Genomic DNA, 26,618 nt, shown 5'->3' on the forward strand with positions numbered 1-26,618 from the left:
ACAGTCAGTAAAAACAATACCTAAAAAGCTGACTGTGGTTGAGATCATGAGCTCCGTATTGAAAAATTCAGGCTTAAACTGAAGTAAGTAGAGAAAACCACTAGGCCATTCAGGTATGACCTAAATCAAATCCCCTTATATTATACAGTGGAGGTGATGAATAGATTCAAGGGATTAGATTCGGTAGACAGAGTGCTTGAAGAACTATGGATGGAGGTTCATAACATTGTACAGGAGGCAGTGGCCAAAACCACCCCAAAGAAAAAGAAATGCAAGAAGGCAAAGCAGTTGTCAGAGGAGGCTCTACAAATAGCTGAGGAAGAAGAGAAGCCCAAGGCAAGGGAGAAAGGGAAAGATATACCCAATTGAATGCAGAGTTCGAGAATAGCAAGGGGAGACAAGAAGGCCTTCTTAAATGAACAATGCAAAGAAATAGAAGAAAACAACAGAATGGGAAAGACTAGAGATTTCTTCAAGATAATTAGAGATATCAAGGGAACATTTCATGTGTATTCATGGCAAGAATACACAGAAGAACTATACAAAAAAGGACTTAATGACCCAGATAACCATGATAGTGTGGTCACTCACCTAGAGCCGGATATCCTGGAATATAAACTCACGTGGGCCTTGGGAAGGATTACAACAAACAAACCTAGTGGAGGTGATTGAATTCAAGCTGAGCTATTAAATATCTTAAAGATGATCCTGTTAAAAAAGTGTTGTATCAGAATGTCAGCAAATTTGGAAAACTCAGCAGTGGCCACAGAACTAGAGAAAGTCAGGTTTCATCCCAATCCCAAAGAAAGGCAATGCCAAAGAATATTCAAACTATTGTACAATTGTGCTCATTTCACATGCTAGCAAGGTTATGTCAAAATCTTTCAAGACAGGCTTCGGCAGTACAGGAACCAAGAACTTCCAGATGTACAAGCTGGGTTTAGAAAAGGTAAATCAAACTGCCAACATCCACTGGATCATTGAGAAAGCAAGGGAAAAACATCTATTTCTGCTTTACAGACTGTGCTAAAGCCTTTGACTCTATGGATCACAATGAACTGTGGAAAACTGAAAGAGATGGGAGTTCCACTACATTACCTGTCTCCTGAGAAACCTGTATGTGGGTCAAGAAGCAACAGTTAGAACTGGACATTGAACAACTGACTGGTTCAAAATTGGGAAAGGAGTATGACAAGGCTATTTATTGTCACACTGTTTATTTAACTTATATGCAGAGTACATCATTTGAAATGCTGGGCTGGATGAGTCACAAGCTGGAATCAAGATTGCCAGGAGAAATATCAACAACCCCAGATATGCAGATGATACCACTCTAATGGCAGAAAGTGAAGAGGAACTAAAGGGCCTCTTAATGAGGGTGAAACAGGAGAGTGAAAAAGCTGCCTTGAAATTCAACATTCAAAACACTAAGATCATGGCATCTGGTCCCATCACTTCATGGCAAACCTAAGGGGATAAAGTGGAAGCAGTGACAGATTTTATTTTCTTGGGCTCCAGAATCACTGCAGATGGTGACTACTACCAGGAAATTAAAAGACGCTTGCTCCTTGGAAGGAAAGCTATGACAAACCTAGATAGTGTATTAAAAAAAGAGAGACATCACTTTGCCAACAACGGTTCATATACAGTCAAAGCTATGGTTTTTCCGGTAGTCATGTATGGATGTGAAAGTTGGATCATAAAGAAGGCTGAGTGTCAAAGAATTGATGCTTTCGAATTGTGCTGGAAAAGACTCTCAAGTGTCCCTTGGACTGCGAGAAGATCAAACCAGCCAATCCTAAAGGAAATCAACCCTGAATATTCACTGGAAGAACTGAAGCTGAAGCTCCAATACTTTGGCCAACTGATGTGAAGAGCTGACTCACTGGAAAAGACCCTGATGCTGGGAAAGGTTGAGGCTAAAAGAGAAAGGGGCAGCAGAGGATGAGATAGGTTAGACAGCATCACTGACTCAATGGACATGAACTTGAGCAAACTCCAGGAAAGAGGGGAGGACAGAGGAGCCTGGTGTGCTCTAGTCCATGGGTTTGCAAAGAGTCAGACAGGACTTAGTGACTGAAAAAGAACAAATAATAATTGATCTTGAATTAACAAAATGGAGAATAAATGAAGGGAGAAAAATATTAAGAGTCCAGGCTCAGTTCAAGAGCAAGAAGAATAATATTTTTAAAAAATTTAAAAGTTGAATACAATATTTAGGAATAAGTCCATTTGAATGGACCACAAAGTGTAATACTGACAAAATAAAAAGATAGAATAAAAACATTAAAGAGAAAATGGGGGAACTAAATGAAAAAAGTTCTAAGAAGTCTTTAGTATCTTCTATCACAGCCAAGTACATATTTTTCTTGGTAATTGTGGACTAATTTAGTCCTCTAAGTCCTAAAACAAGACAAAAGACACGAGAGACTTATAGACCTTATTAAGTCCCACAAGGTATATCAATATTTTTCAGATACCATGATGATATCACCTGTCATCAATTACGATGAAGTGCTAAATCAAGTCCAAGTAGCTAAATGCACTTGATCATCATGGCAGTAATAATAACTATAAGGACTATCACGGCTGCTGAATGTTTTTTAGTCATTTGAGTGCTTACAAAATTACAAGCTTTGGTCTGTTAACCCAGCTCAAGTCACAGTCTGAGAACTAGCAACATGACTAGCATTCCATGACAGCTCTAAATGAAGCTCTTATAATATTGCTCAAACTCATATACAAAATTTAATTGTGTGGCTTGCTGAATTACAAACAACAGTTGAATTTACAGTCCTACCAAGTTTCTCATGTCAAAGTTCTGAAATTGACTGGTAAACAGCAGACTTCTGAAGTTTGGAATGGGGACATCCAGTTGGACCCTAATGAAACTGGTAATCCAAGTCACTCTGAGTCTCCCTTACCAATAGAAGTAGCCTCTGCCTTCCAGTGTCTGAGACAAGCCTTTCTCAGCTTCAAAGCCCTGTAATAACCCCATCTGAGACAGAGGCCTTGAAAGAAGATGCCCAATCTCTTCAACACCTTCCACAAACATCCCCAATAATACTCATAAACTAGGGTCAAATCTCAGAATGTTCTAGGGGAACAGGAGGAAACAACTTATACACCAATACAACTGTGAAACTTCACTTAAATGTGTCTAAAGAAACCTAGGAAACACGCAGAAAGGTGTTAGACTGAGGAAGGCTGGACTATAACACTAGATTGAGCCAAACATTGACACAAGTATACTTTCTTGAGAGTATTCATTTAGTGAGTGTATGGAGTCTCTGGGAAGTACCAATAGGAACATCATAGTACAAATATCTAGAATTTTGGAACAAATCTATGCACTCTTCTACAGGTAACTATCTGTCTTTTGAAAATCAGCTTCTGGCTTACTATAAGACCTGGGCAGGCCTATCCATAGGACATCAGGTGATTATGTGACCTGACCTTCCCACCATGAACTAAGTACTGACTGAACTACCTAGCCTTAAGATTGGGCATGCATAACAAGAGACTTGTCATCAGATGAAAATGATATAAAGAGGTTGAGTATAGGAAGATTTGGAAGCTACAAAAATGTTACATGAGTATAGATGGCTCAGATTCTCTGACACCACTTATTCTTACATTGATTCATCCCCTTCAGTCCATGCTTGTGGCCTCCTGGGATGTTCCTTACAACTGGATAACTGAAGAAAACATTCAAGCCTGGATTACAGATTGATCTGCATATGCTGGTACCACCTGAAGGCAGACAGCTATAGGATTACAGGCCCACTCCGGGGCCACAGTGAAGGCCAATGCTGAAGGAAAACCCTCCTAGTGGCCATAACTTCAAGCAGTCTGTATAGTTGTCCACCATGTCTGCAGTGAGATGACCAGAAATTTGGATCGCCACTTATTCATGGACCCTTGTCAATCATTTGGATAGATGATCAGGGATTTGGCAGAAACAAGACTGGAAGATTGGTGACAAGCAAGTCTGAGAAAGAGGTATATGAATGACATATAAATGGGCACAGATTTCTGCCTGATGTGAATACCCACCAGAGCATCACTATATCCCAATGATAGATAGACAAAATGACAAACTCTAACAATGTCAGCCTCTTTCCCTAGCCATCCAGTGCTTGCTCAATAGGCTCACAAACAAAGTGGCCAGAGTAGTAGGGATGGAGGCTAAACATATATTAACATGGATTTCCACTTTACCAAGGCTTAACAGGTAAACAATACTGATGAGTGTCTGTCAACAGCAGAGACGAACACTGAGTCCCCAGTGGCACCAATTGCCACGGAGACCAGGTTCACTGATTATATTGGCTTCTATCATGGAGGAAGCAGAGATTTGTTCTCATAGGAATAGGCACAAATTCTGGATATAGAACCGTCTTCCCTGCTTATAATGCTTCTGTCAACATTATCATTCATAGACTCAAAGAATACCACATCTAACCATGATGGTATCATAGCAAATCAAGAAACTCATATCAGAGTAAAGGAAGTACAGTAATGGGCAACTCTGAGCTCTATTAGTTTGGAGATCTGGGTCCCAAAGAAAGTATGTTTCCAATAGGAAACTCAAAAATAATTCCAGTGAATTGGAACATAAAAATACCACCTGGACAATGGGAGCTTCTTATGCCACTGAACCAACAGGAAAAGGAGTTACTTTACAGACTAGAGTGACGAATCACAATTACCAGTGAAACACTGTATTGCTTCTATATAATCAAAGCAAGGAGTTCTAGGTCTGGAACCCAGAGGATTTTCTAGGGAGTCTCTTTGTTACTTCCATGCCCAAAAGGTTAATGGAAAACTATAGAAACAACAATCCACAAGGCAGGATGATTGAGGGCTCAGACTTTTTGGGAATGAAGTCTTGGGTAAATTCACAGAGTAAAGAATCCTAAGCAGCTAAGTTTCTGGTCAGGGCAGGTGTCTTAGTCCATTCAGGCTGCTATTAACAGAATAATACAGAACAGGTGGCTTATAAACAATAGAAACTTTCTTACAGTTCTGGAGACTGGAAGTCCAAGATCAAGGTACCAGTCTCTGCTGAGGACCTGCTCCTTGTTTCATAAACAATTGTCTTTTTACTGTGTCTTCACATGGCATAAACGGGAAGGGAGCTGTCTGGGGTCTCTTTTATATGGGCACTAATCCCATTCATGAGGGCTCCACTGTCATGACCTAATCACCTCCGAAAGGCCACATCTCCAATACCATCACCTTGGAGATTCGTTTTCAACATATGAATTTCGAGGCAGGGGCACACACAAATATTCAACCTATAGCAGCAGAGAAAACATGAAATGAGTTGTGGAAGAAAAAAGCCATATATACCAATTACAGCCTTGTAATCAATATAAGTGAGGACTGTAGTAGTTCCGTATTTTCTATCTGCTTGTTACACCACTGCACTGGTGTTTAAATATGTATAAAAGAGCACCTATGGGAGCTAAGTTAAAAGGCAAGACTGTGGCCAGCTGCAGACCTATTGCCTCTCAGCTCCAAATTCACCCTTTTAGAACTACTCTGTGAAAATGGATCTGGGCCCTTAAAATATTTTTGTCCCGTGCCAGCTGGTACTAACTTTTTGTCAGAAGGTCACTAGAGAGAAAGTGCAGAAGGAAAAGGATTTTGCTTCCTGATTCTAGTGTGCTCACTAAGCAGCCTTCTAAAGAACATGCAGCTTCTTCAGCCCCAGACTGATAGTTTCTCTAGTGTCCAGCTCTTGCAGTATATTGGCCAGCACTTTCTCCAGCACCAACTCTCATCCTTACCAACAGTTTTTCAGCAAACTGCTCCTGGCCCCTAAGGAATGTACCTTCTTCTTTAGCAACAGATTCAGTGCACTTAGCTTCTCCGGTGCCTACATTACACAGTGGCCAGTAGCCTCCTCTGGCATTCCCACACCCCGCTGATTCTGTTGCAGAGTGCCTCTGGTGAGATACCTTCCCTAACAACTTTCTTGGCCTTCCTAGAAAGCAGATTTTTAGCAAGTTTGAGAGGAGAGATTTTCAGTGGCATGCAGCACCACGGTGACTTCTTTACCATGACCAAACCATCACCAACAGGGTTTGAATCTCAGTCCTGGGAGAGGGGTGAACTCTTCCTTCCTTAGAAACTCTATCTTAGCCTTGACCTTAATGACTGCTCCTTGTATCTGTTTTATTTGTATACTCTTTAGAGCTCTCTTTACCTCTTATTAGACAATCCCTTGTTACTACAGATACCTGTTATAGTTAAACATTCTTTATATTGAATAGTCCCATTAAATTAGTAGGTGGTTTCTCTCTCCTGACTGGACCCAAACTGATACTAAAAGGAACCAAGGGTTCTAGATCTGGGGCAAAGCAGTAACTAGATGATTACTAGTTACCTTTTTCTGTGAGGAAATAAAGATGTGCTCCAGTGGCCAAAGTCGTAACATTTAAAGCATCAAAAGGATAACTTAAGCAAAGACCCTGAATCAATGAAACTCATGGGCCCATAATACACCATAAAGAGAAAGTCAAGGGGAAAAAGTAACATTTAAGTAATCTTAAAAACAAAATCCTTATAGAGAAAACAGAATAATCAAAAATTAAAGATTCATCCTGCCTTTCTAGTGGGAACTTAGAAGAATGTTAATATACATGTAGAAAGAAAGAATTAGCAAAACTTTATTTTGCAAACCACGATGGAATTATTAAGGTAAGGATTATAAACTTAGAATTTAACATTCATACAAACTGCATTATATTGTAAGGGGAGAAACAAACTTTACAAATGGAAGAATCAAACTGTCATCATTCTAATCTAGTCAATCCTAGCACAGCATCACTAACCAAAGTGATGCTTTTAGAAGGTCAACCAAAACGTATATCTTCTGATAAATTGCAGCAGGAAATATCTAAGTTGTTTTCTAGCTAAAAATATTTAACCTTTTAAAACTAACCTATCAAAGTCTTTCAGTCTTTCTTACCAGGTTCCTGGGAAAGAATTAAGTCCTGCAGAAAATGATGTGAGTGTCTATTTTCTCAATCATCCTGTGAATGGTATATAGGAGAAACTGTAGACGCCTTAGGGCATTTAAGGCTTAATTCTCTTGAGGAATTCCTACTGAGTGGGGCTGCTTTAGATGTAACTTCCGATTAGAGGAATTATAGAGAACAGAAAAACAAACTAAATGACACAAAGACAATCCAGGAAGTAAGAAGATGCTTTATAAAACAACTAGTCCAGTCTCAACAAATCAGTGTCATTTTGAAAAAATGAAGAAGGGGGACTGTGATCATAACAACTTGATACAAGGCATGGTTCTAGACTAGTTATTGATATGAAAAAATGCTACAAATATATGTTAGGACCAACTCAGGAAATGTGAATATGGTCTAGGTATTTATTAGATGATACAAAAATTTACTGAAATGGAAAGATGAAGCTGGAGGACTGGAAAAGCAGGCTCCAGAAGGGTGGGTGAAGCATATTCTCATTTGGATTTTCAAAATCTGTATACATGTTCACAGAGGATACATACTAAAGGATTAACAGCGTGATAGATGGTTTGAATGTAACTTGATTATCTATATTTTCTAACTTTCTATTACACGATTTCTTTAAAATAAATGGTTAATTGAAAACACATTTAACTTAAAAAAGTAATTTTCCAATGAACTTCTAATGAACACAATTTTAAACAAAACTTTGTTTTTCAAATGAAAAGTTCTATGATGCTGAAGTACTGAAATACATTCCTGAAAAATAATCTACTATAACCACACTGTCGAGAAATTGACCTGGACGCAAAACCTAAAAATGGTATATGGGCTAAATAATCAATTTAATACCATTTATTAGTTCAGGAATCAGCAAAATTTTTCCACAGAAGGGTCAGATAGTAAATATTTTAGGCTTTGCAGACCATATGGTCTCTGCAAAAACTACTCAATTCTGCTGTTAGCCCAAAATTATGGCCACAGACAACATGTAACTGAACGGGCATGACTGTGTCCCAGTAAAACTTCATCTACAAACAGCCCATGGACCGTAACTTTACCTACCCTGGTTGAGGACATTAAAATTTCCACCTAATCAAAAAGGATGCAAGCACATTTAACTATTTTTTATTAAAGAACAGTATATTCTATAATTATGACATTATTCAAAGGTGAAGTAAAGTCCTGTACCACCACCCTATCAAAAACTCTCAATTTATCCCTTAGAGAGGATCTTTCCTTAAGTAAATTTATATGCAGTTCCTGGAGCACAGTCCTTACTCAAGAGCCTACAGCTGGTAGCAGGAAGGAGGAGAACAAGGGATATGTAATCAGAAGACCTGAGTTCAAATTCTGAATTAGCAGTTGTGTAATTCTAAAACCTGTTTCTCATTCATAAAATGGAGACAATACCACCCTGACAGCATTACTTAGAAGCTCAAAAAGTATAGTTTCTGAAGTACTTCTTAACTGTAAAGTGTTATATAAAAGCCATAGTATTATCATTGCCAAATTTTGCTAAGAAAGCTATTTTACAATAGTGCTACTGAATTACAAAATAACCACCAAAGCTTTTTGCACATAGGCAATAACTCAGTATTTCAAACATACCAATAGAGATACTACTGTACTAGAATAGAAGGCCAAATCTTCTATAATTTCTGTACGCCGATTAGCTCCAATTCGTAAGGAACGACTATGTACTTCTTCAGGTAACACTGTAAGGATCTCCAGCAGAAAAGGCAGAGAAGTTACATCATTGCTATATCTAGGTAAGAAAAGAGGAGAGCTATAAGTTATTTAGAGCCCAAAAATACACAATCACATAAGATAAAAACAGCCATCAGAATAACCCATGACAACAAAGTAGAATTCTCACTATAGTTAAAGGGGAGAAAAACCCGACACACTCTTCTGGAAGGACATCTAGAAATCAAACTTTCAACTTGCATAATAATTTATGACCCAGCAATTCCACTTTCAGAAATTTATCCTTCAGAAAAATCTCACACACACATGGAGATGTATATGCACAAGTATTTTTTTTTAATAATAGCAAAAATACTGGGAAAATGTAAAGGTCCCTCATATTAGGATAAAAAAGGTTACAGATATCATACAATGGAGAATATATAGACATTATAATGAGTATCTATGTCATAACATAAGATGTCCACAATTAAGTGAAAAAAGTATATGAAACATATTAATACATATAGCTGAAGAAAATACATGTTTATGCATATTAATACACATATACATCTCTTTATTTTAAAATGCTTAAAGGGAAGTCTAGAGGGCTATACAGTCAGTCACTAATAGTGGTTACTTATAAAATATATGAATAGGAAGAGACAAAAATATTTGCTTTTTACTTTGAAAGCTTCCATAGTGCTAGAATTTTTTCAAGGAGCACGCATAATATTATCAATAAAAAGTTTCTTAAAACAAAAAATAAACTATCTACATAAAGGTTTTAATGACACACTATACTGCTGCTGCTGCTGCTAAGTCGCTTCAGTCATGTCCGACTCTGTGCGACTCCATAGACAGCAGCCCACTAGGCTCCTTCGTCCCTGGGATTCTCCAAGCAAGAACACTGGAGTGGGTTGCCATTTCCTTCTCCAATGCATGAAAGAGAAAAGTTAAAGTGAAGTCGTTCAGTCATGTCCAACTCTTAGCAACCCCATGGACTGCAGCCTACCAGGCTCCTCCGTCCATGGGATTTTCCAGGCAACAGTACTGGAGTGGGGTGCCACTGCCTTCTCCGAATGACACACTATAGTTGGTAGTAAAAAGGACATCCATTTTGTTTAAAAATAATTTCCTAACCAAATGCCAAAATGCAAGCAAATATCAAGATTATCTTGCCAAGATCATGAGGAAATGCTTTATTCAAAGCAGCAAGCTCCATATATCTAAAAATAATACTGTCCTTTTTATAGACATGAAATGAATCCCAATTAGTAAGAATAAACATTCTGACTGTATCTTTATAAAGACCATTGATATGACAGTTAGTGGGAGTGATCCACAAGACAACAAAGGTTTTTTGTTGTAGTTAATTCAAGAAGAGTGTGGGTGGGTGTGGGTGGGTGGGTGGGTGTGTGGGTGTGTGTGTGTGTGTGTAAACTATATGAGTCTTTAACATTCCACATGACATACTTCTGGAGTATTTAAATTTTAAATCATTTTCTTATACTGTAACAAAGGTTAATAATAAATAAATCTATGCCAAAAGTTTGGGCATGCTCAGTCCCTTCAGTCATGTCTGACTTTTTGCAACCCCAGGGACTATAGCCCACCAGTTCCTTTGTCCAGGGGATTATCCTGGCAAGAATACTGGAAAGTTGGGGGAAATAATCCAAATGTCCAGCTTTTGCTAACAAATTTCTCTATGTAGGTTAATGGTAATTCCAAACGCCAGCATATAGTCAAAACAAGCTACTTACTTTTCTACCAATGTCTGTACACATCCCTTCCAGGAAGGCATTTGTAGGGCAAGGTCTGCTATTGCTAAGGCCAGCTGAGTAAAAAGAGAGATTAAATAAATGAATAGACAGGTGAACAGAAATACAGTTACCAATAATATTAACTGGAAAGCAAAGAAACTAAATTTCTTCCAAACAATATGACAACTTAGACTGCGATACCACTCTTCTTCTCATACAGCTATGTATCATGTAAATTCTTCTGGGCTAACTACAAATTGCTGGGATTTAAAATTTAACCTTTAAAAATGAAAAACCAAATTAAAACATAACAAAAAGAAGTCAGAAAGAACAGACTGCAGATTTTCCTCAGACTATATCAATACTTACTTTTATTTGGCAATACCATAGAACTTCATGGACTTATAAAATATACTTTGTCAAAAACCCAAAGCTACTGACAGTCAGCCCTTTGACTCACTCAGTAATAGAGTGCCATATCCCTTCTCCTTTAATTTCTTATCTTGAAGTCTTATGCAAAAGCCTCCTTTCTCTTCAAGAGTATTTCTATGCCAGGCAGAGAACACATGTGAGTATGTATTCACTGAAGTGTCGTCCACTTTTCCTTTGTAATGTATTTCCCTATCTAAGGTGGAAAGGCCAGATGCTCTAGTTTACCATTTCATTCATGAGACTTTTTAATAGCTAATCAGTCCAGAAAGGATTTTTAAAAAGGCAACTATGTAGACCTCTGACCCAGGACAGTACTTTATCATCTACAAAGTAATAAGAGCGTGTGTGTGTATGCGCGCACACACACATAACGTGACTGTGAAAACCTAAACACCTCCCTCAATTTTGTTATTTAAGTTAGTCTGATATCAAATGAATTCTAAGATAAATACAAAGATTTAAATTTTTCACGTTAAATTTTTCACATTCTATTCACTTCTAAGAATACAGTAATGAGTCTTTAAAAAGTTAACATCACTTCTCATGGCCTAGCATTGCTAATCAAAATTAACCTGATAAATCCAAATAGCCTTACAAATTTTCCTAATGAGAAGCATAGGATTTACCTGCGTTACAATAACAGGTGACAAGTCTTTCAAGTTCTGGATATGAGTTAGTAATGAGTCCCGTAAAGAGGCATGAGAGTCTGTGGGGAGCTCATAAAATGAGGTCTGAATCTTCATTTTCATGGTCTGTGCAGCAAAATAGCATGATTCTACATCTTGCCGGATCTGTAACAACTGGTCTGAAATCTCCCATGCATGAACCTAAAAGGGACCAAAAAAAGAGTCATAAAAACTACTTTTCTAAACAACCTTAATGCCATGCAACCTCAATACACATACAAACTTATTTAGACTAAAGTATAATGAAAGAAAAAATCTGAAAGATAAATTACCAACCAATTCAGTCAAAACTTTAAACTACTGCATATTTTTATAGGCTGAGCTCAACAAAAGTACTACCTAAAATCTTCTGATTCTAGGAAGGCATGAAAGTTATCAATTGAATAAAGAGATCTAAGCCTTGCTGATTAGAATTATTAATTGTGTAGAGGGGGAGAGTATAAAGAAAAATGTCTCAAAGTTTCTAATAAAACTAAAATGTCTTTGTATAGCTCCCAATGCTAACCATAAGTTGGATATTTCTTCTCTTATCCATTTAAAGTAAGTAAGCTTTTGTTCACTCTGAGAATTGTATTTGGAAGCTATCTTAATATATCCATAAATAGGAGAATACATTGGTATTTCATATTTAAATAGGGAAATGGCAACCCACTCTTGCCTGGAAAATTCCATGGACAGAGGAGCCTTGTAGGCTACAGTCCATGGGGTTGCAAAGAGTCGGACACGACTGAGCAACTTCACTCACTCACATTTCAATATTTAGTTGCTGACTGAAACAGCAGAAAAACTATCTCACATACTTACTTTTCTTATGTTTTTATATCTGCCAAAGTGCTATATATGCTACTAAAATCATTTTCACAGGAGCATCTATGGAAATAATAAATAGAATGAAAGCACAGAATTTGGTCTCTGTAAATTTGGTCTCTTTTTTACAAGTTATAAAAACTTGTAAGACTTAAAAAAGTTTTATTTTGAAAGATACTCTGGGAACAAACTCATTCAGTATAAAGTAGGCAACTAATTAACAACTGATAAACTACACCAAACTGCCTCTTCATGCTGCTAAATCACTTCAGTCGTGTCCGACTCTGTGCGATCCCATAGACGGCAGCCTATCAGGCTCCACCGTCCCTGGGATTCTCCAGGCAAGAACACTGGAGCGGGTTGCCATTTCCTTCTCCAATGCGTGAAAGTGAAAATGAAGTCGCTCAGTCACGTCCGACTCTTAGCGACCTCATGGACTGCAGCCTACCAGGGTCCTCCGCCCATGGGATTTTCCAGGCAAGAGTAGGGGAGTGGGGTGCCATTGCCTTCTCCAGCCTCTTCATGGGAACAGGCTAAAATGGGCTGGTAATAACAGACTGAAAATTTTTTTCAATCTCAATTCAATAACAGAGCCAACTACAGAGAGAGATCACATAGATTTATCTACTTAATTTCTTATGAAGACAGCACTTCACAAGCAATACACAACAATTCTTCAAGATCTTTCCAAAGATAATTGGAAAGTCAAAGAAATGGCCTATATAAGTTTCCAAAGTAAACTGAAAAGAGACTCTAAAACTCACAATGTTTAATGACATAAAACTTAGCTTTAATCAAGTAATAAGTTGATGAAAACCAAGCATGAAACATTAACTTCCTTCTTGATAAAATGTATTTATTAATTTTTTGTACTTTTTATCCCTACCATGTCATAAAATATCTTCTAAGCCACATAGTTTTTAGCCATTCATTATCTAACCAATAACCTAAGCATACCTATGATTTAACATGCCATCAAAATATATCTTGCTCAAATTGATATTTAAAAAAATAGCCAATAGCAAGCCTTAGAATAACCATAAGTGCCTTAATGAAAACAAGAGCAATTAAAGACCAAAACCAAAACACTATAGACATTTACAACAAAACTAGGTATTATCTAGTTATCTCCAAGAACCCCAAAACATAAGTGGATGGGGACATGCCAGTGACATCTGTAAGACCTGTTTCAACCTTAGTAAAAACAGAAGTAGAGAGAAACAACAAGGTATCTAATGGATCTAAGAGGAGAGAACATCAAAAGTGTCAACAGGCAGTCACTAGAAAACAGAAAAACCATCTGAAGACTGCAGCTGAAAACAGAAAGGTTTTGCCCAATCCAAAAGCAAGTGAGTAAAACAGGCCTACATAAGAGGCTAGATGGAACCATCTAGCCTCTATCAATTCTTGAAACTGAAGTCAGGGCAAGGCCCCAAATGAGGAGAAACTGCTGTGAAAAGAATATCATACAGAACAAGTACAACAGAGACAAAAGGGAAAAAAGAAAGGAACAAAGCTAGGAAATCTTAGAAATCAAACCAACATATCTGTAAATACTATCTGAAAACAACAGAAAAGGAAGCTCTATGAAGTTGGAAATACTCCCTTAGCTATGCCTCCTTCTAAAAGGTAAAAAAAAAACAAACAAAAAAACCCTAATTTCACAAAAAAGAAACCGCTGAGTTCAAATGCCATATATATAGCAATGGGGGGTGAGGGTGGGGCGGGGACGACAATGAACAGAATAGCATCACTACAAGGAAAGTAGGCCAGAAAAATATTTTAAAAACTAAAGGACATAGGTGCTAACCGAAAAAGCTCTCAATGGCCTAAACTACAAAACCTGGGAGTAACAAATTATGATACTATTGGATAACTCAAAAATAAAACAAAATCCATGAGTACATACTGATATGAGTAACAACTAAATAAATGAGGGAGGTTATTTGCAGGATATTATACATCTTTTTTTTTTTAACAGAAGAATGCTAGTTAATAAAAGGAAAGGAGGGGAATAGAAAATCACCACTGTTAGAACACCTCAGAAATAACTGCTACAAGCAAGATTCATGGATAAGTGATACAATACAACAAACTATCTCCCCAAAATATTCACTGGTTACTGTGGTGGTTTTAAATTCTTTGAAGTGAAAGTCACCCAGTCATGTCTGACTCTTTGCAACCCCATGGACTATATGGTCCATGGAATTCTCCAGGCCAGAATACTGGGGTGGGTAGCCTTTCCCTTCTCCAGGGGATCTTCACCAACCCAGGGACTGAATCCAGGTCTGCACTGCACTCAGATTCTTTACCACCTGAGCCACAAGGGAAGCCCTTAAATTCTTTAACATTTACTATTAAGAAAACTCAGACTACTGCTCTGCTAGAGCGACAATGGAAAGAGGCCTAAGACTACATGGAAAGCAAATGAAGCCCAACTAAGTCAAGTCTTCCAGCCATTGCCACCAGAGTGTCAAGCATGTAACTGAAGTCATCTCAGAGTGCAGAAGAGTCCATCCACCAAATGAAGCCTCATGGAGAAGAATCATTCACAGAGCCCTGCTTGAATTTCCTCACGCTCATGACCTACAAAGGTATGAGATACAATGAAATGGTTTCTGGTTTAAGTCACAAAGTCTTGGGAGTTCAGGATAATTTGTTTCACAGTAGTAGATCATGAAGACAGACAATCAGATATTATGTGCTTCCTGTTGAAAGAGCAGATCACCACAAGGACAAAGGAACAAACCTGCACCTCATTAAGCCTCAGGATCCAGGTGGCAATCTGCAGGAAATACACAGGAAAGTAGAACTGCATCCTAACTACGCAATAAACAAAATCAAGACTGTAGGGAAACTCAAGAGGTCAAATGACCCAGAGTCCTGTACAGAACAGGGAGAGAAAGAAGATTAAGTCACTCAAAACATCTACCGTAATTCAACAAGTTATACATTTGCTTTGTGTGGTTTTCCTATATCTGTCTTTAAGAAACAGAACAAAACTCAGTACTGCTTATTAGATTAAACTAGTATGAAGTCTTTCTCTCTAGTGAAATCTGTCAACCCACCAGGTTAGAACCCTTGTGGACAAGTGCATTGATGGTGCAGTGTCATGTTGTGCTTTAATCTGAATGGCAGAAACTAGCGAAAACATCAATCGTATCTTTCTTATTAATATTTATCTGTATTTCTCTATAAATCTTATCTGTATTTCTGACAAATACCCTTATATCCTTAAAAATAGAGATCTCAAAAATGAAGGGCAGAACCAAAAGACAAAACAAAACAGAACAGCTATGTCCCTCTGCAGAACTGTTAACTTGGGTGTACGGATGCAAAGACTTATTTTTCAAGCACCATTGATGATGTTTGAATATTATTTAACATGTCCTTTGGAACTGTCTTTAAGAATAAATATGAATTTGCAGCCCTAATATAAGGTATTCCCAAGGTATACATTTAAAAAATGAAGATGCAGATGTTATCATAAAATCCTTTTTGTAAAAATTTAAATTACATTTTTTTTTTTTTTGGAAAGCATAGTGAAGCTTTTTAATATATAGGAGTTAGTTTCATGCACTACATGCTCCCTAAACAACCTAAAGCTGTAACGTTCATAGCACTAATCAAGTATCTCAACACTGGTTTTACCATACTAGCTGGCTTTACACCAATTTTCCAGCCAAAAACAAATAGAAAAAAATGAATTAAATATCAAAAGAACTAGTTTGAAGACATCAGAACTACCAAAACATCTAGAACATGAGCTACTGATTCCAGAGACAAGAAAGAGGAGAGTTCAGCCTAATATTTGGCTCTACCTCTCCTCTCAAGGCATTTATATACGTATTTGAAATGGAAGACAAGAAGCTTAAGAAGCTTAAGAAGCTGAAGAGTTTTGGGGAATCTCACAAGAATGGGGAGATAAAAAGTGGAATTCAGAGCTCACCAAGGAAGAGGACTGGTAAATAGTCCAGATTTCCAGTTGGGGCCAGTACAGTAAATAGGAAATGTACCTCAAAAAGGCTAAAATTTCTCCAGGATAAACCAAATGTTAGGCCACAAAATTAGTCTTAATAAATGTAAAAAGGGAACTTCCTTGATGGTCCAGTGTTTAAGAATTCATTTGCCAATGCAGGGGATACAGGTTTGATCCCTAGTCTGGGGTTCCACATGCTGCCAGGCAACTAAGCCTGTGCACCACAACTACTGAGTTTGCGCTCTAGAGCCAGCAAGCTGCAACTACTGAGCCCTCACGCCACAAAGAAGGATGTGTACGATGCAACAAAGAGCCCGCATGTGGCGACTAAGATGCCACACAACCAAATTAATAAATAAAGCAAGATGAAATGAAACTGGAAATTAACAAAAGGAAAACTGGAAAATTCACAAATATGAAAAAACTAAATATCAATTATTGAACTACCAATGAGTCAAAGAAGGGAAATTAAGAAGACATCTTGACAAATGAAAATGGAAATACAACATACCAAAACTTACATCCAAGATGGAGTAAAAACATGCTAAAAGGGAAATTCATAGCTATACATATATACTTAAATGAAAATAATATATCTCAAATCAACAACCTAATTTTATATCTTAAGGAACTAGAAAAAAAGGAAAAAGAAAAAACTAAGCCCAAAGCTAGAATAGGAAAGGAAATAATAAAGATTAGAATAAAGACAAATAGAACATAGAAAAACCATGATTTGATTCTTGAAAAAGATTAACAAAACTGACAAACCTTTGAAAGTGTTAGTCACTCAGTCATGTCTAACTCTTTGCAACCCCATGGACTGTAGCCTGCCAGGCTCCAGGCAAGAATACTGGAGTGGGTAGCCATTCCCTTCTTCAGGGGATCATTCCAACCAAGGGATCGAACCCCGGTCTTCTGCATTACAGGTGAATTTTTTACTGTCTGAGCCACCTGGGAAGACCTTTAGCTAGATTTTAACTAAGAAAAAAGAAATGAAATGAAGGTAAAGACATTACTACTAATTTTACAGGAATAAAAAAGATTATAAGAAATACTATGAACTGTACACTAACAAGCTGGATAATCCAGATGAAATGGACAAACTCCTAGAAATATACAATGTACCAAGAATGAATCAAGAAGAAACAGAAAATCTGTATAGACTATATTACTATAATTAGTGAACAGACTGAATCAGTAATCTAAACTTTCCAACAAAGAAAAGCCCAGATGACTTTATTGGTGAATTCTATCAAATATTTAAAGAAGAATTAACACCAATCCTTCTCAAATTCACTCCAAAAACTGAAAAAGTGAGGAAACATTTCCCAATTCTATGAGGCCACCATTACCCCTATACCAAAGCCAGACAAAGATACTACAAGGAAAAAAAAAAAAAAAAACCCTTACAAATCAACAATACCCCTTAGGAATACTGATGGAAAAAAGAAAAAACTTAAATAGTAGAAAACCGAAATCAACAGTATATTAAAGAAGGAAACTGTCACAACATAAAGACTACATATGAAAAACCCACAATGAACATCATTTCGGTGTTCAAAGACTGAAAACTTTTCAAAACTCTTAAAAAAACTTTAAAATACTCAGGGACAAAAAGAAGATACCCACTTCTATTCAGCACAGTACTGGAAGTTCTTAGTCGGAGCTATTAGGCAAGAAAAAGAAACAAAAGGCATTCCAGTTGGACAACAAGAGGTAAAATGATCATTGCTAACATATGACATGATCTTTTATGTAGATAATACTCAAGATTCCCCACAAACCTATTAAAAATAATAAAGAAATTCAGCAAAGTTGCAATATACAAAGTCAACACCCCCAAATCAGTTGTTTTAAATACTGACAATAAATAAGCGGTGCAGAGGAAATTAAGAAAACAACCACATATACAAGAGCTTCCAAAAAGAACAAAATATTCAGAAATAAAGCAAGTTGTTACACTGAAAACTACAAAATACTTGTGAAAGAAATTAAAGAAGACACTAATAAATGAAGACATTCTAAGTTTAAAAATCAGACTTCTACAGTTGTTGAAATTGGCCAACGTTCCCTACAGATTCAATGCAGCAGTAGCAGTGTTAGTCACTCAGTCGTGTCTGACTCTTTGCAACCCCACGAACTTTAGCCCGCCAGGCTCCTCTGTCCATGCAGGAATACTGGACTGGATTGCCATTCCCTTCTCCAGAGGATCTTCCTGACCCAGGGATCGAACCCAGGTTTCCTGCACTGTAGGCAAGATTCTTTACCATCTGAGCTACAGGGAAGATTCAGTGCAATCCCTATCAAAATCTAAGGGCTTTTTAGACTAAAGGAATCTTGTCCTATGATAAAACACTGTCAGAAACAAAAGAAATTACTTCAGGAGAAAAACATCACTGATTATCTCAACTTTTCATGAACAATATATCCAGTATTTATCAAATAAAAGCAAAAGAGGGGGTTGGGGGTAGAAACAGACAATAGAAAATAACTTATCTAGATAATGCAATTATCAAATGAGAACTAAAATAACTGTGATGTCTCGATCAAAATGATAAAATTTAGTATCACCAGTAATGGGACAAACAGATTTTAAGTGAGTCAATGTGATTCACTTTCACTGCTGAAAACAACAATTTTTCATTCATACAGAATTCTTCCAAAAACGGCTTAAGTTAAACACTATCACGAGAAAACAATGAGACAAAATAGTGAGTGGGTCATATTAAGAACAAAGATAAAATGGGCCTGAATTTGTTTTTTAATATCACTATCATTTAAAAAAAACAACAGGAAATTAAAGTGATGTAACAACTAAAAACAATGCATTATCCTTGAGTGGATCCTGTATTAGGGAAAATAAAATGTTTAAAAAGCAAGGAATCTGTCAAACAACTGGGAAAAATGAATATGAACTATGTATTTGATAACATAATTGTAGATCAATGTTCAATTTCTTTAATGTGACAATGATTTTAGTTTAGCAGAATGTCTTTGTTCTTACAAACAATATGCAAAAGTATTTAGGGATACAGCATTATAAAATCTGCAATTTACTTCTGAAAGATTCCAAAAGGGAGAAAAAGAAACAGAGAAAAAGCAAATGGGAACAGGCAGTTTGAGGAGAGAGCTTATTATGAATCAGTGTTCACAATACAATTCTTTCAAGTTATGAATTTTCAAAATAAATGGGAAACATTAAGTAGCTGGTTAACATATTCAAGAAATTAGATATTTGGAATTTCCATTAAGAAATGGAATCTATAAAAAAAAAAGAATCAAAGGGAAATAGTAGAATTGAAAAATATGTTAACTGAAATTAGTACCCAAATGAAAGGGTTAAACAGCAAACTGGACAACAGAAAAGGATTACTATGCTAGTTCAGTTCAGTCGCTCAGTCGTGTCTCTTTGCAACCCCATGAATCTATGCTATGAAATGTGAAATTCATGCTAGCATAGCATGAATACTATGCTAGAAAATAGGTCAATAGAAAAATAATTGTACCTGAAGTACAAATTCAAAAAAGGATAGAAAGTAGAGAAGGGGAAGAATGTAAGTGACATATGGGATATAAGTGAAAAAATCTAACATACAACTGAAACCTCTGGAGAAAAATGAAAAAAAAAAAAGGGGGGGGGGTGTGCCGATATTTAAAGATAATGGCTGAGGAATTTCCAAACTGATAAAAGACGCCAAGCCACAGTTTTAAGAAGCTCTGTAAACCCTAAGGACAGAAAAACCAGACCTAAGCACATCAAATAACACTGCTAAAAAACTGCTAAAGACAAAAAGGAAAATCTTAGAGGCCAGAGAAAAAGATATGTATTACCTTTAAAGAAACAGTTAATTAGACCAAGAGCTGACTTGCCAACATAAAAAATGGGAATCAAGTATCAAGAAAATAATTGTCAGTTGGTTACTTATACCCAGCAAAAAAATCCCTCCAAAATGCAAAAAATTTAGACACTTTGAGACCAAAAGAAAAAAAAAAGGAAGAAGAATAGGAAAGAGTTCATTACTAATAGAACAAAGAAAAAAATACTAAAACTAAAGGGTGTTCTTCAAGCAGAAAGAAAATAATTCTAGATGGAAACATGGAAATTAAGAAGGAATGAAGAATAATAATGGAAAGGCTAAGTGTGTGAGTAAATATCTGTGAACACTGATTATATAAAGCAACAATATCTCGTGGGGTTTAAAATAAATGAATCTATATGCCTGAGTGGAATTCCACATCCACCTAAGATGTAGAAAATTGAAAAGAACACTGCTTTCCAGGTAACAATAAATAAAATCAAACACCATAGTAACTTTTCTTAAATGATCAGGAAGCTCAGGTCCCAGGACAAGCAAGTAAACTAAAAATTAAAGTCACCTCTCCAAGGAGACAGAAGACAAGTGTTGGCTCAACTGTGGCAGGACAAAGAAGAGATGAGGACCACCAGACAACCAGGTAATCAAAGTTCAGTTAAAATTATTAACAACTGATAAAGACTGAGGGTGGGCTAGTATGAACTATAAAATCCCTGAGACTCAGGGGGAATTCACACCACCCACAGGCTCTTTACTCCTTGGAAGGAAAGTTATGACCAACCTAGATAGCATATTCAAAAGCAGAGACATTACTTTGCCAACAAAGGTTCGTCTAGTCAAGGCTATGGTTTTTCCTATGGTCATGTATGGATGTGAGAGTTGGACTGTGAAGAAGGCTGAGCGCCGAAGAATTGATGCTTTTGAACTGTGGTGTTGGAGAAGACTCTTGAGAGTCCCCTGGACTGCAAGGAGATCCAACCTTGCATTCTGAAGGAGATCAGCCCTGGGATTTCTTTGGAAGAAATGATGCTAAAGCTGAAACTCCAGTACTTTGGCCACCTCATGGGAAGAGTTGACTCACTGGAAAAGACTCTGATGCTGGGAGGGACTGGAGGCAAGAGGAGAAGGAGACGACAGAGGATGAGATGGCTGGATGGCATCACTGACTCGATGGATTTGAGTCTCAGTGAACTCCGGGAGTTGGAGATGGACAGGGAGGCCTGGCGTGCTGCGATTCATGGGGTCGCAAAGAGTCGGACACGACTGAGCGACTGATCTGATCTGACAGGCTCTTATCCACGCAACTCCACCAAATATTCAGGAGAAAGAACCGGGATAGAGCAGGAAACCAGAGAAAACCTCTTTGGTGGCACAATCCTAGAGGACAGGAGTAGCCACAACTGCAGAAAGGATACAAAAAGCTCTGACTAGACCCTTCTCTACTGAATAAAAGTCTTATTTGGTGTGGGAGGGGCAGCAAACCATGTCACACACCCTACCCCTCCCCCCACCCCACAAGGCACATGTTAAGTAAGACCCACTGCTATTATACTAAGGGTAACAGAAGAAACCCTCCACCCTACAGGGCAGGGCACAAGGTCTAAGCCCATCATACTGTAATAAGAATACCACCACAGAGGTCTCCTACCACTGAAGGAAGGGTAAAAAAATTTATCCTGCACAAGACCCACCAGATGCAAGACAGAGCGTGAATGCCACAGGGGATGACAATCACTGAGAAAGCCCCACCAAGGAGAACACTGGACACTGGAGGTGCTGAAGACCATGTACCCCAGATGAGGGCAACAGGGAATGATGACCCTGTCCCCAACTCTCCCAAACAAATGCTAAACACATCATATTCAAACTCATGAAAGCCAGAGATAAAGAAAAATACTGGAGGAGAAATCCTTTTTCCTTACTACTGAGGTACCCTTGACTGCAACAGTTCAATTGTAGTGCTTTATATTGTAATTATTTGGGCCTTTGTTCATCTTTTCTAATAGATTATAAGCTCTTCAAAAGGAAAAAGTGAAAGTGAAAGTGAAGTTGCTCAGTCGTGTCCGACTCTTTGCAAAGAACAACCTTAATTATTTCTGCATTTTTCAAAACTTCCCTAGCCATAGAGCAATATAAATAAATCTATATTAAATCAGGGGCTTCCCACGTGGCTCAGGGGTAAAGAATCCCTGCCAATGCAGAAGATGCCAAGTTTCAACCCCTGGGTCAGGAAGATCCCCTAGAGTATTCTTGCCTGAAAAATCCCATGGTCAGAAGAGCCTGGCGGGCTATAGTCCACAGGGTCGTAAATTACTGGACGCAAAGCACACACGCACATATTAAATTACTAAATACGAAGCAAAATGACAAGATGCTATCATCTCATAAACCTACAACACCTCTTTGACTTGCGTAACACAAAGCCTACTCTTTTGCTAGGTAGCTGGGATACTTACTGGATTGGGAGTAAATTGTTAAGAGCAGAATCCACAATGTTTAGAAAGTGAAAGAGCAAGAGAAAACAAGCAAACCAGTTCTTTACAGATAAAGAAAACAAGGGCCCTGAAAGGATGAGATGTTTTTCATTCAGAGTCCTCATTTGCCGAACTCTGCTTGCCTTTCTTGTATGGAGCCTTGGTTTTGTTTCCAATATATATTTTGCTTTAGCAATGAAATGAAGCTCAATATGTTCCTAGCCAAAATCTGAAGATTTAAGAATCTCAGAAAAATCTCAGGGGAGGAAAACTTTAAAAGTCTTCCCTAAATGGGAATCTTTTCTAGAATGACCTTACTTTGAAATATTACCAGTATTTCTGAAACAGAAAAAAAAAAGGAGAGAGAGAGAGAGAAGCAGGTAATCTGAGGCAACTAAACCAAATATAAAATCTGCATCTTCTAATGCTCATTATGTTATCATAGTTTTTTGTTTTTTAACTAAACTCAGATGGCAGCTATATGTATTTCCTAGGACAATTCCTAGAAAACTCCCATACTGCTCCATGTGTAAATGTGTCAAGTCATTTCAAGCATCCTTGTTTATCTTGATGCTGCCCCATCCACTGGTCAATGGTGCCTCTCTTTTCAAATATTTGTTCTTTGGAACAAGAATAAAAGACAAGAGTGACCTCTAAAGAAACCTGGGAAACTTGAATATCACAATCTTCTAAGTAAACTGTCAGTGAAAAATTACCCAGGATGATACTGCCAGGACTATATATTAAGAGGTCATAATTTGTCCCTTTATTTTGAATTCCAGGAGGGTTTAAAAATTGTTGGCATCCAAACAACAAGCAATCTTGTTTTAATCACTGAATCATTAAGAAAATGCAACCAAATCCTGACACCGTAGAGCCTATAGTACACTGTTCACTGCTTTTCCCCTCTGCTAAGCTGCAGAAAGAAGAAAGGAAAAGGGATTCTTTACAAGGAGAGAATAAAGCACTTACACTTCATAGGACTTTCTAGCCACAGATGCCAGGTGCTACCCACTGAAATCCAGGCTTGAACTAAGCTCCACATTTCTGAAAGGACCATCTCAACCGAAGCCTGGGGCTCAGAGTCAGCAGGAGGAAGCTGCAGCTCCCACTAGCAGCACATTTCAAAGAGGCTGCAACAAGAGAACATTTTCCATTTAAGCAACTAATTCCAATCTTCCATTTCACAAAGCAGTAGCAGAACAGCCCTTTATATGAGTCTTTTCAAAAGACATTTCCATGACTATGTGATGAATATGAAACAGGCGATTGCCCAGCAATCCTTTGACTAACATGCTCCAAGTCTTTCATTATACCACTCAGCAGATCCTAAAAGTACTTGCTCTTTTTTTCTTTAATAGTCACGACTGCTCCAACTCATTTCTACAATAACAGTTCTGCTGTTATCAACAGAAACTGCTGAATCGACAGAAATCAATGAGCAGACCCTTAACAATGCAAGTCCACACCCAGATAGGGGCCTAAGGATTCATTAGCTGCCAAAAATCAGAAGCAGATTAGAGCTGGTAGTTAATCCTATACAAAAACTCCTCAAATTAAGTAGACTTACTCAGAATACTTCCCTGAAAACAGAAAAGTTCTAGCAAATAGAAAATTACATTCTGGAAATAAAGATATTTCAATGGGAAAAAAAACAAATATTTCAATGGGATTTGAAAAGTAAGCATAAATGTGTCAGGTTGCTGTACTTTTTAAAAGCATTTCAATTAACGAATAATACATTTATTAAATGTTTATAGTATCCTGGAAGGAGAGGAAGACTAGGTAAGAGTACAGTAAAAAGAACCCTTAAAAAACACTGTCAACCAGACAATGTAACATTTTAGACATATGACCTATAACAATATAGTATAGAGCTAGAAAATCAGAATTTCCCAAATCAAGAAAAAATCATTTTCATGAGACAGGTAAGGAACAAACTAGTTTTATTAACCTGAAAAAGAGAAAGTATTTTTTAAGTCAGTCAACTATCTTAAGGTTTTGTATCTAATCCATTATGAAACTTTTACAAATTTAAGACAAACTGCTAGGTCTGTCACAAGTTACTTTCTAATGGTTTTCTTAGACAGTGAGGAGAGAAAATGATATGAATGGATATTAAAAAAATATAAGCTATAAGCTTATATTTTATAGCTCTCAAAAGATAACCATCACTACCTAAAACTGTTATCTTTCAAAATAATTTGTTTTGCAAGATGGCCTGAAATACAGAAACTATGATGAAATGAAACTTAGCTAATACCTTCACCACAGCAGTAATGAGTAAACAATTCCCAACTCCAAACACAGAGCCTAAGTGAAAAATAATCATAAAGCCCTTAGTGAGCTCCCAGAACCATAAAATACCCATGTTTGCATAAACAACTACTTTTCTAGAAGCAAAAAAGCTCATTTATAGAGATAAGTTCAGTCAATTTACATTTCCACAGCCATCCCCATAATAACCGAACAGATAATTAAAAGAGAGACATTATTTCCCTTATGGGAGGGAAGAGATTCCTGGCTAAAAATAATTATTTAAAACATCAAAAGCTACTCAAATTCCAAAAGAAACACTCAAACACTGTTCAAGACAATTTTGGAAGACTGCAGTGCCCGTATATATCACTCTATCTTGATCTCAGTGAGAGGAATCAGGAAGACCAAATGACTACACCCACTGCACACTGTGGTCTCCTCAGTTTCTGATTAAATCCAAGTGTTTCTGGGACAAGCGTTTCAAACAGTCCTGAGTTATAAAATAAACTTTGTCAAATAAACTTTGGCTCAAATCTGTAGCTGTTGGTCACATATATTATGATACTGAGAAATTTTGCCAATATTTTTTCCCAACAACTATAAAGAATTCCTATCCAAATTAAAAACCCTAAGTCACCTATACATGTGACTTATTAACCCTCAAGACTGGCCCTGAAAAAACATATGTCTGGATCTGTAAGATCAACTTGGGTTAGGAGTGACTGAAGCATACATTTCTTGAAAATCAATTCACTGTGGACCTTAATAATTACACTGGGCAGCCCTGCTTTAAAAGTAGAAAATGCCAAGCTTGAAACCATTTCAAGCAAATGAGTAGCCCATACGAGGGCTTCCTAAAAGCTGAAAATATGGGAAATGGATTTCCTTTAATCACTGGTCTCCATTCCTGCCTATCTGAACAAGTTTTTTTTATAACAACTCATATAAACCTGAAGAATGAGAGTACTATTAGACATACTAAGCTACACTAATACCCTGCTGAAGATTCAAGTTTTTTAACCATGTAGAAATATGAGATGCTAGCTTAAGGTTTAATAAAAAATGCATTATAGTGTCAGAAAACTCTGAATGCTTATGTAAAAATATATACCTTTTTAGGACTAGTTCTAAGTATATTCTTCTGCTTTAGGGTCATGTATAAAGGGTATTAATAATGGCTGAGACAGAAAATACATGTAACAATTAATACAGAGAAAAACTGAAAAGAAGAGTGCTTTGGGCTTGGGGGAAAAAAAAAAGTAAAAAACATATAAACTCTGTTAACAGAAATTTCTTACCAAAAGAAAAAAAATACAAATTTCATAATATTTTCATTTTGAGAAGTCTAACCAGAAAGAGGAAAAAATTAAATTGATACTTTCAAGGGTTTCTGCACGCCAAACACAACAAAATTATTCCCATTAGCAGTACTGTGAACTTCCAATAAAGAGAAATAAACTTCTCTCTAGAACTTCACCAGTTTAAAACACTCTCTGGTAATATTTCAGTACCAGGGTACATGGTAGGGCAATACAGGAGAGACAATCTGAGCAAGCTCAACCTTCTAAGAATTCCATCTGTTTTTAAGTTCAACAGAGCTTATGAGACTTCTCTAGTGGTCCAGCAGTTAAGACTCCGAGCTTCCACTGTAGGAGGCATGGGTATCTGGTTGGGGAACTAAGATCCTGTATGCCACACAGTGCAGTCAAAGAAACGGGGAGT

General features: G+C 37.2%; 1 protein-coding gene across 3 annotated transcripts in view; it reads right to left on the reverse strand.

The window, feature by feature from the left end:
- TNPO3 (transportin 3) overlaps window positions 1-26,618 on the reverse strand; it is a 79,839-nt gene that overhangs the window by 41,532 nt on the left and 11,689 nt on the right. Inside the window, exons 2-5 of one of the 3 annotated variants that reach the window (XM_061414668.1) lie at window positions 23,610-23,770; window positions 11,503-11,703; window positions 10,445-10,518; window positions 8,604-8,760 (exon numbers count right to left, since the gene is read on the reverse strand). In XM_061414668.1, coding sequence (XP_061270652.1) covers window positions 8,604-8,760; window positions 10,445-10,518; window positions 11,503-11,625 — 354 coding nt within the window. In that variant the 5' untranslated portion in view covers window positions 11,626-11,703; window positions 23,610-23,770. Of the gene's footprint in view, window positions 1-5,024; window positions 5,224-8,603; window positions 8,761-10,444; window positions 10,519-11,502; window positions 11,704-23,609; window positions 23,771-26,618 lie in introns of those variants that run through there. The other 2 variants (XM_061414667.1, XM_061414669.1) reach the window with 2 other exon arrangements.

The sequence above is a fragment of the Bos javanicus genome, chromosome 4, assembly GCF_032452875.1.
Source record: "Bos javanicus breed banteng chromosome 4, ARS-OSU_banteng_1.0, whole genome shotgun sequence".
NCBI lineage: Eukaryota > Metazoa > Chordata > Mammalia > Artiodactyla > Bovidae > Bos > Bos javanicus.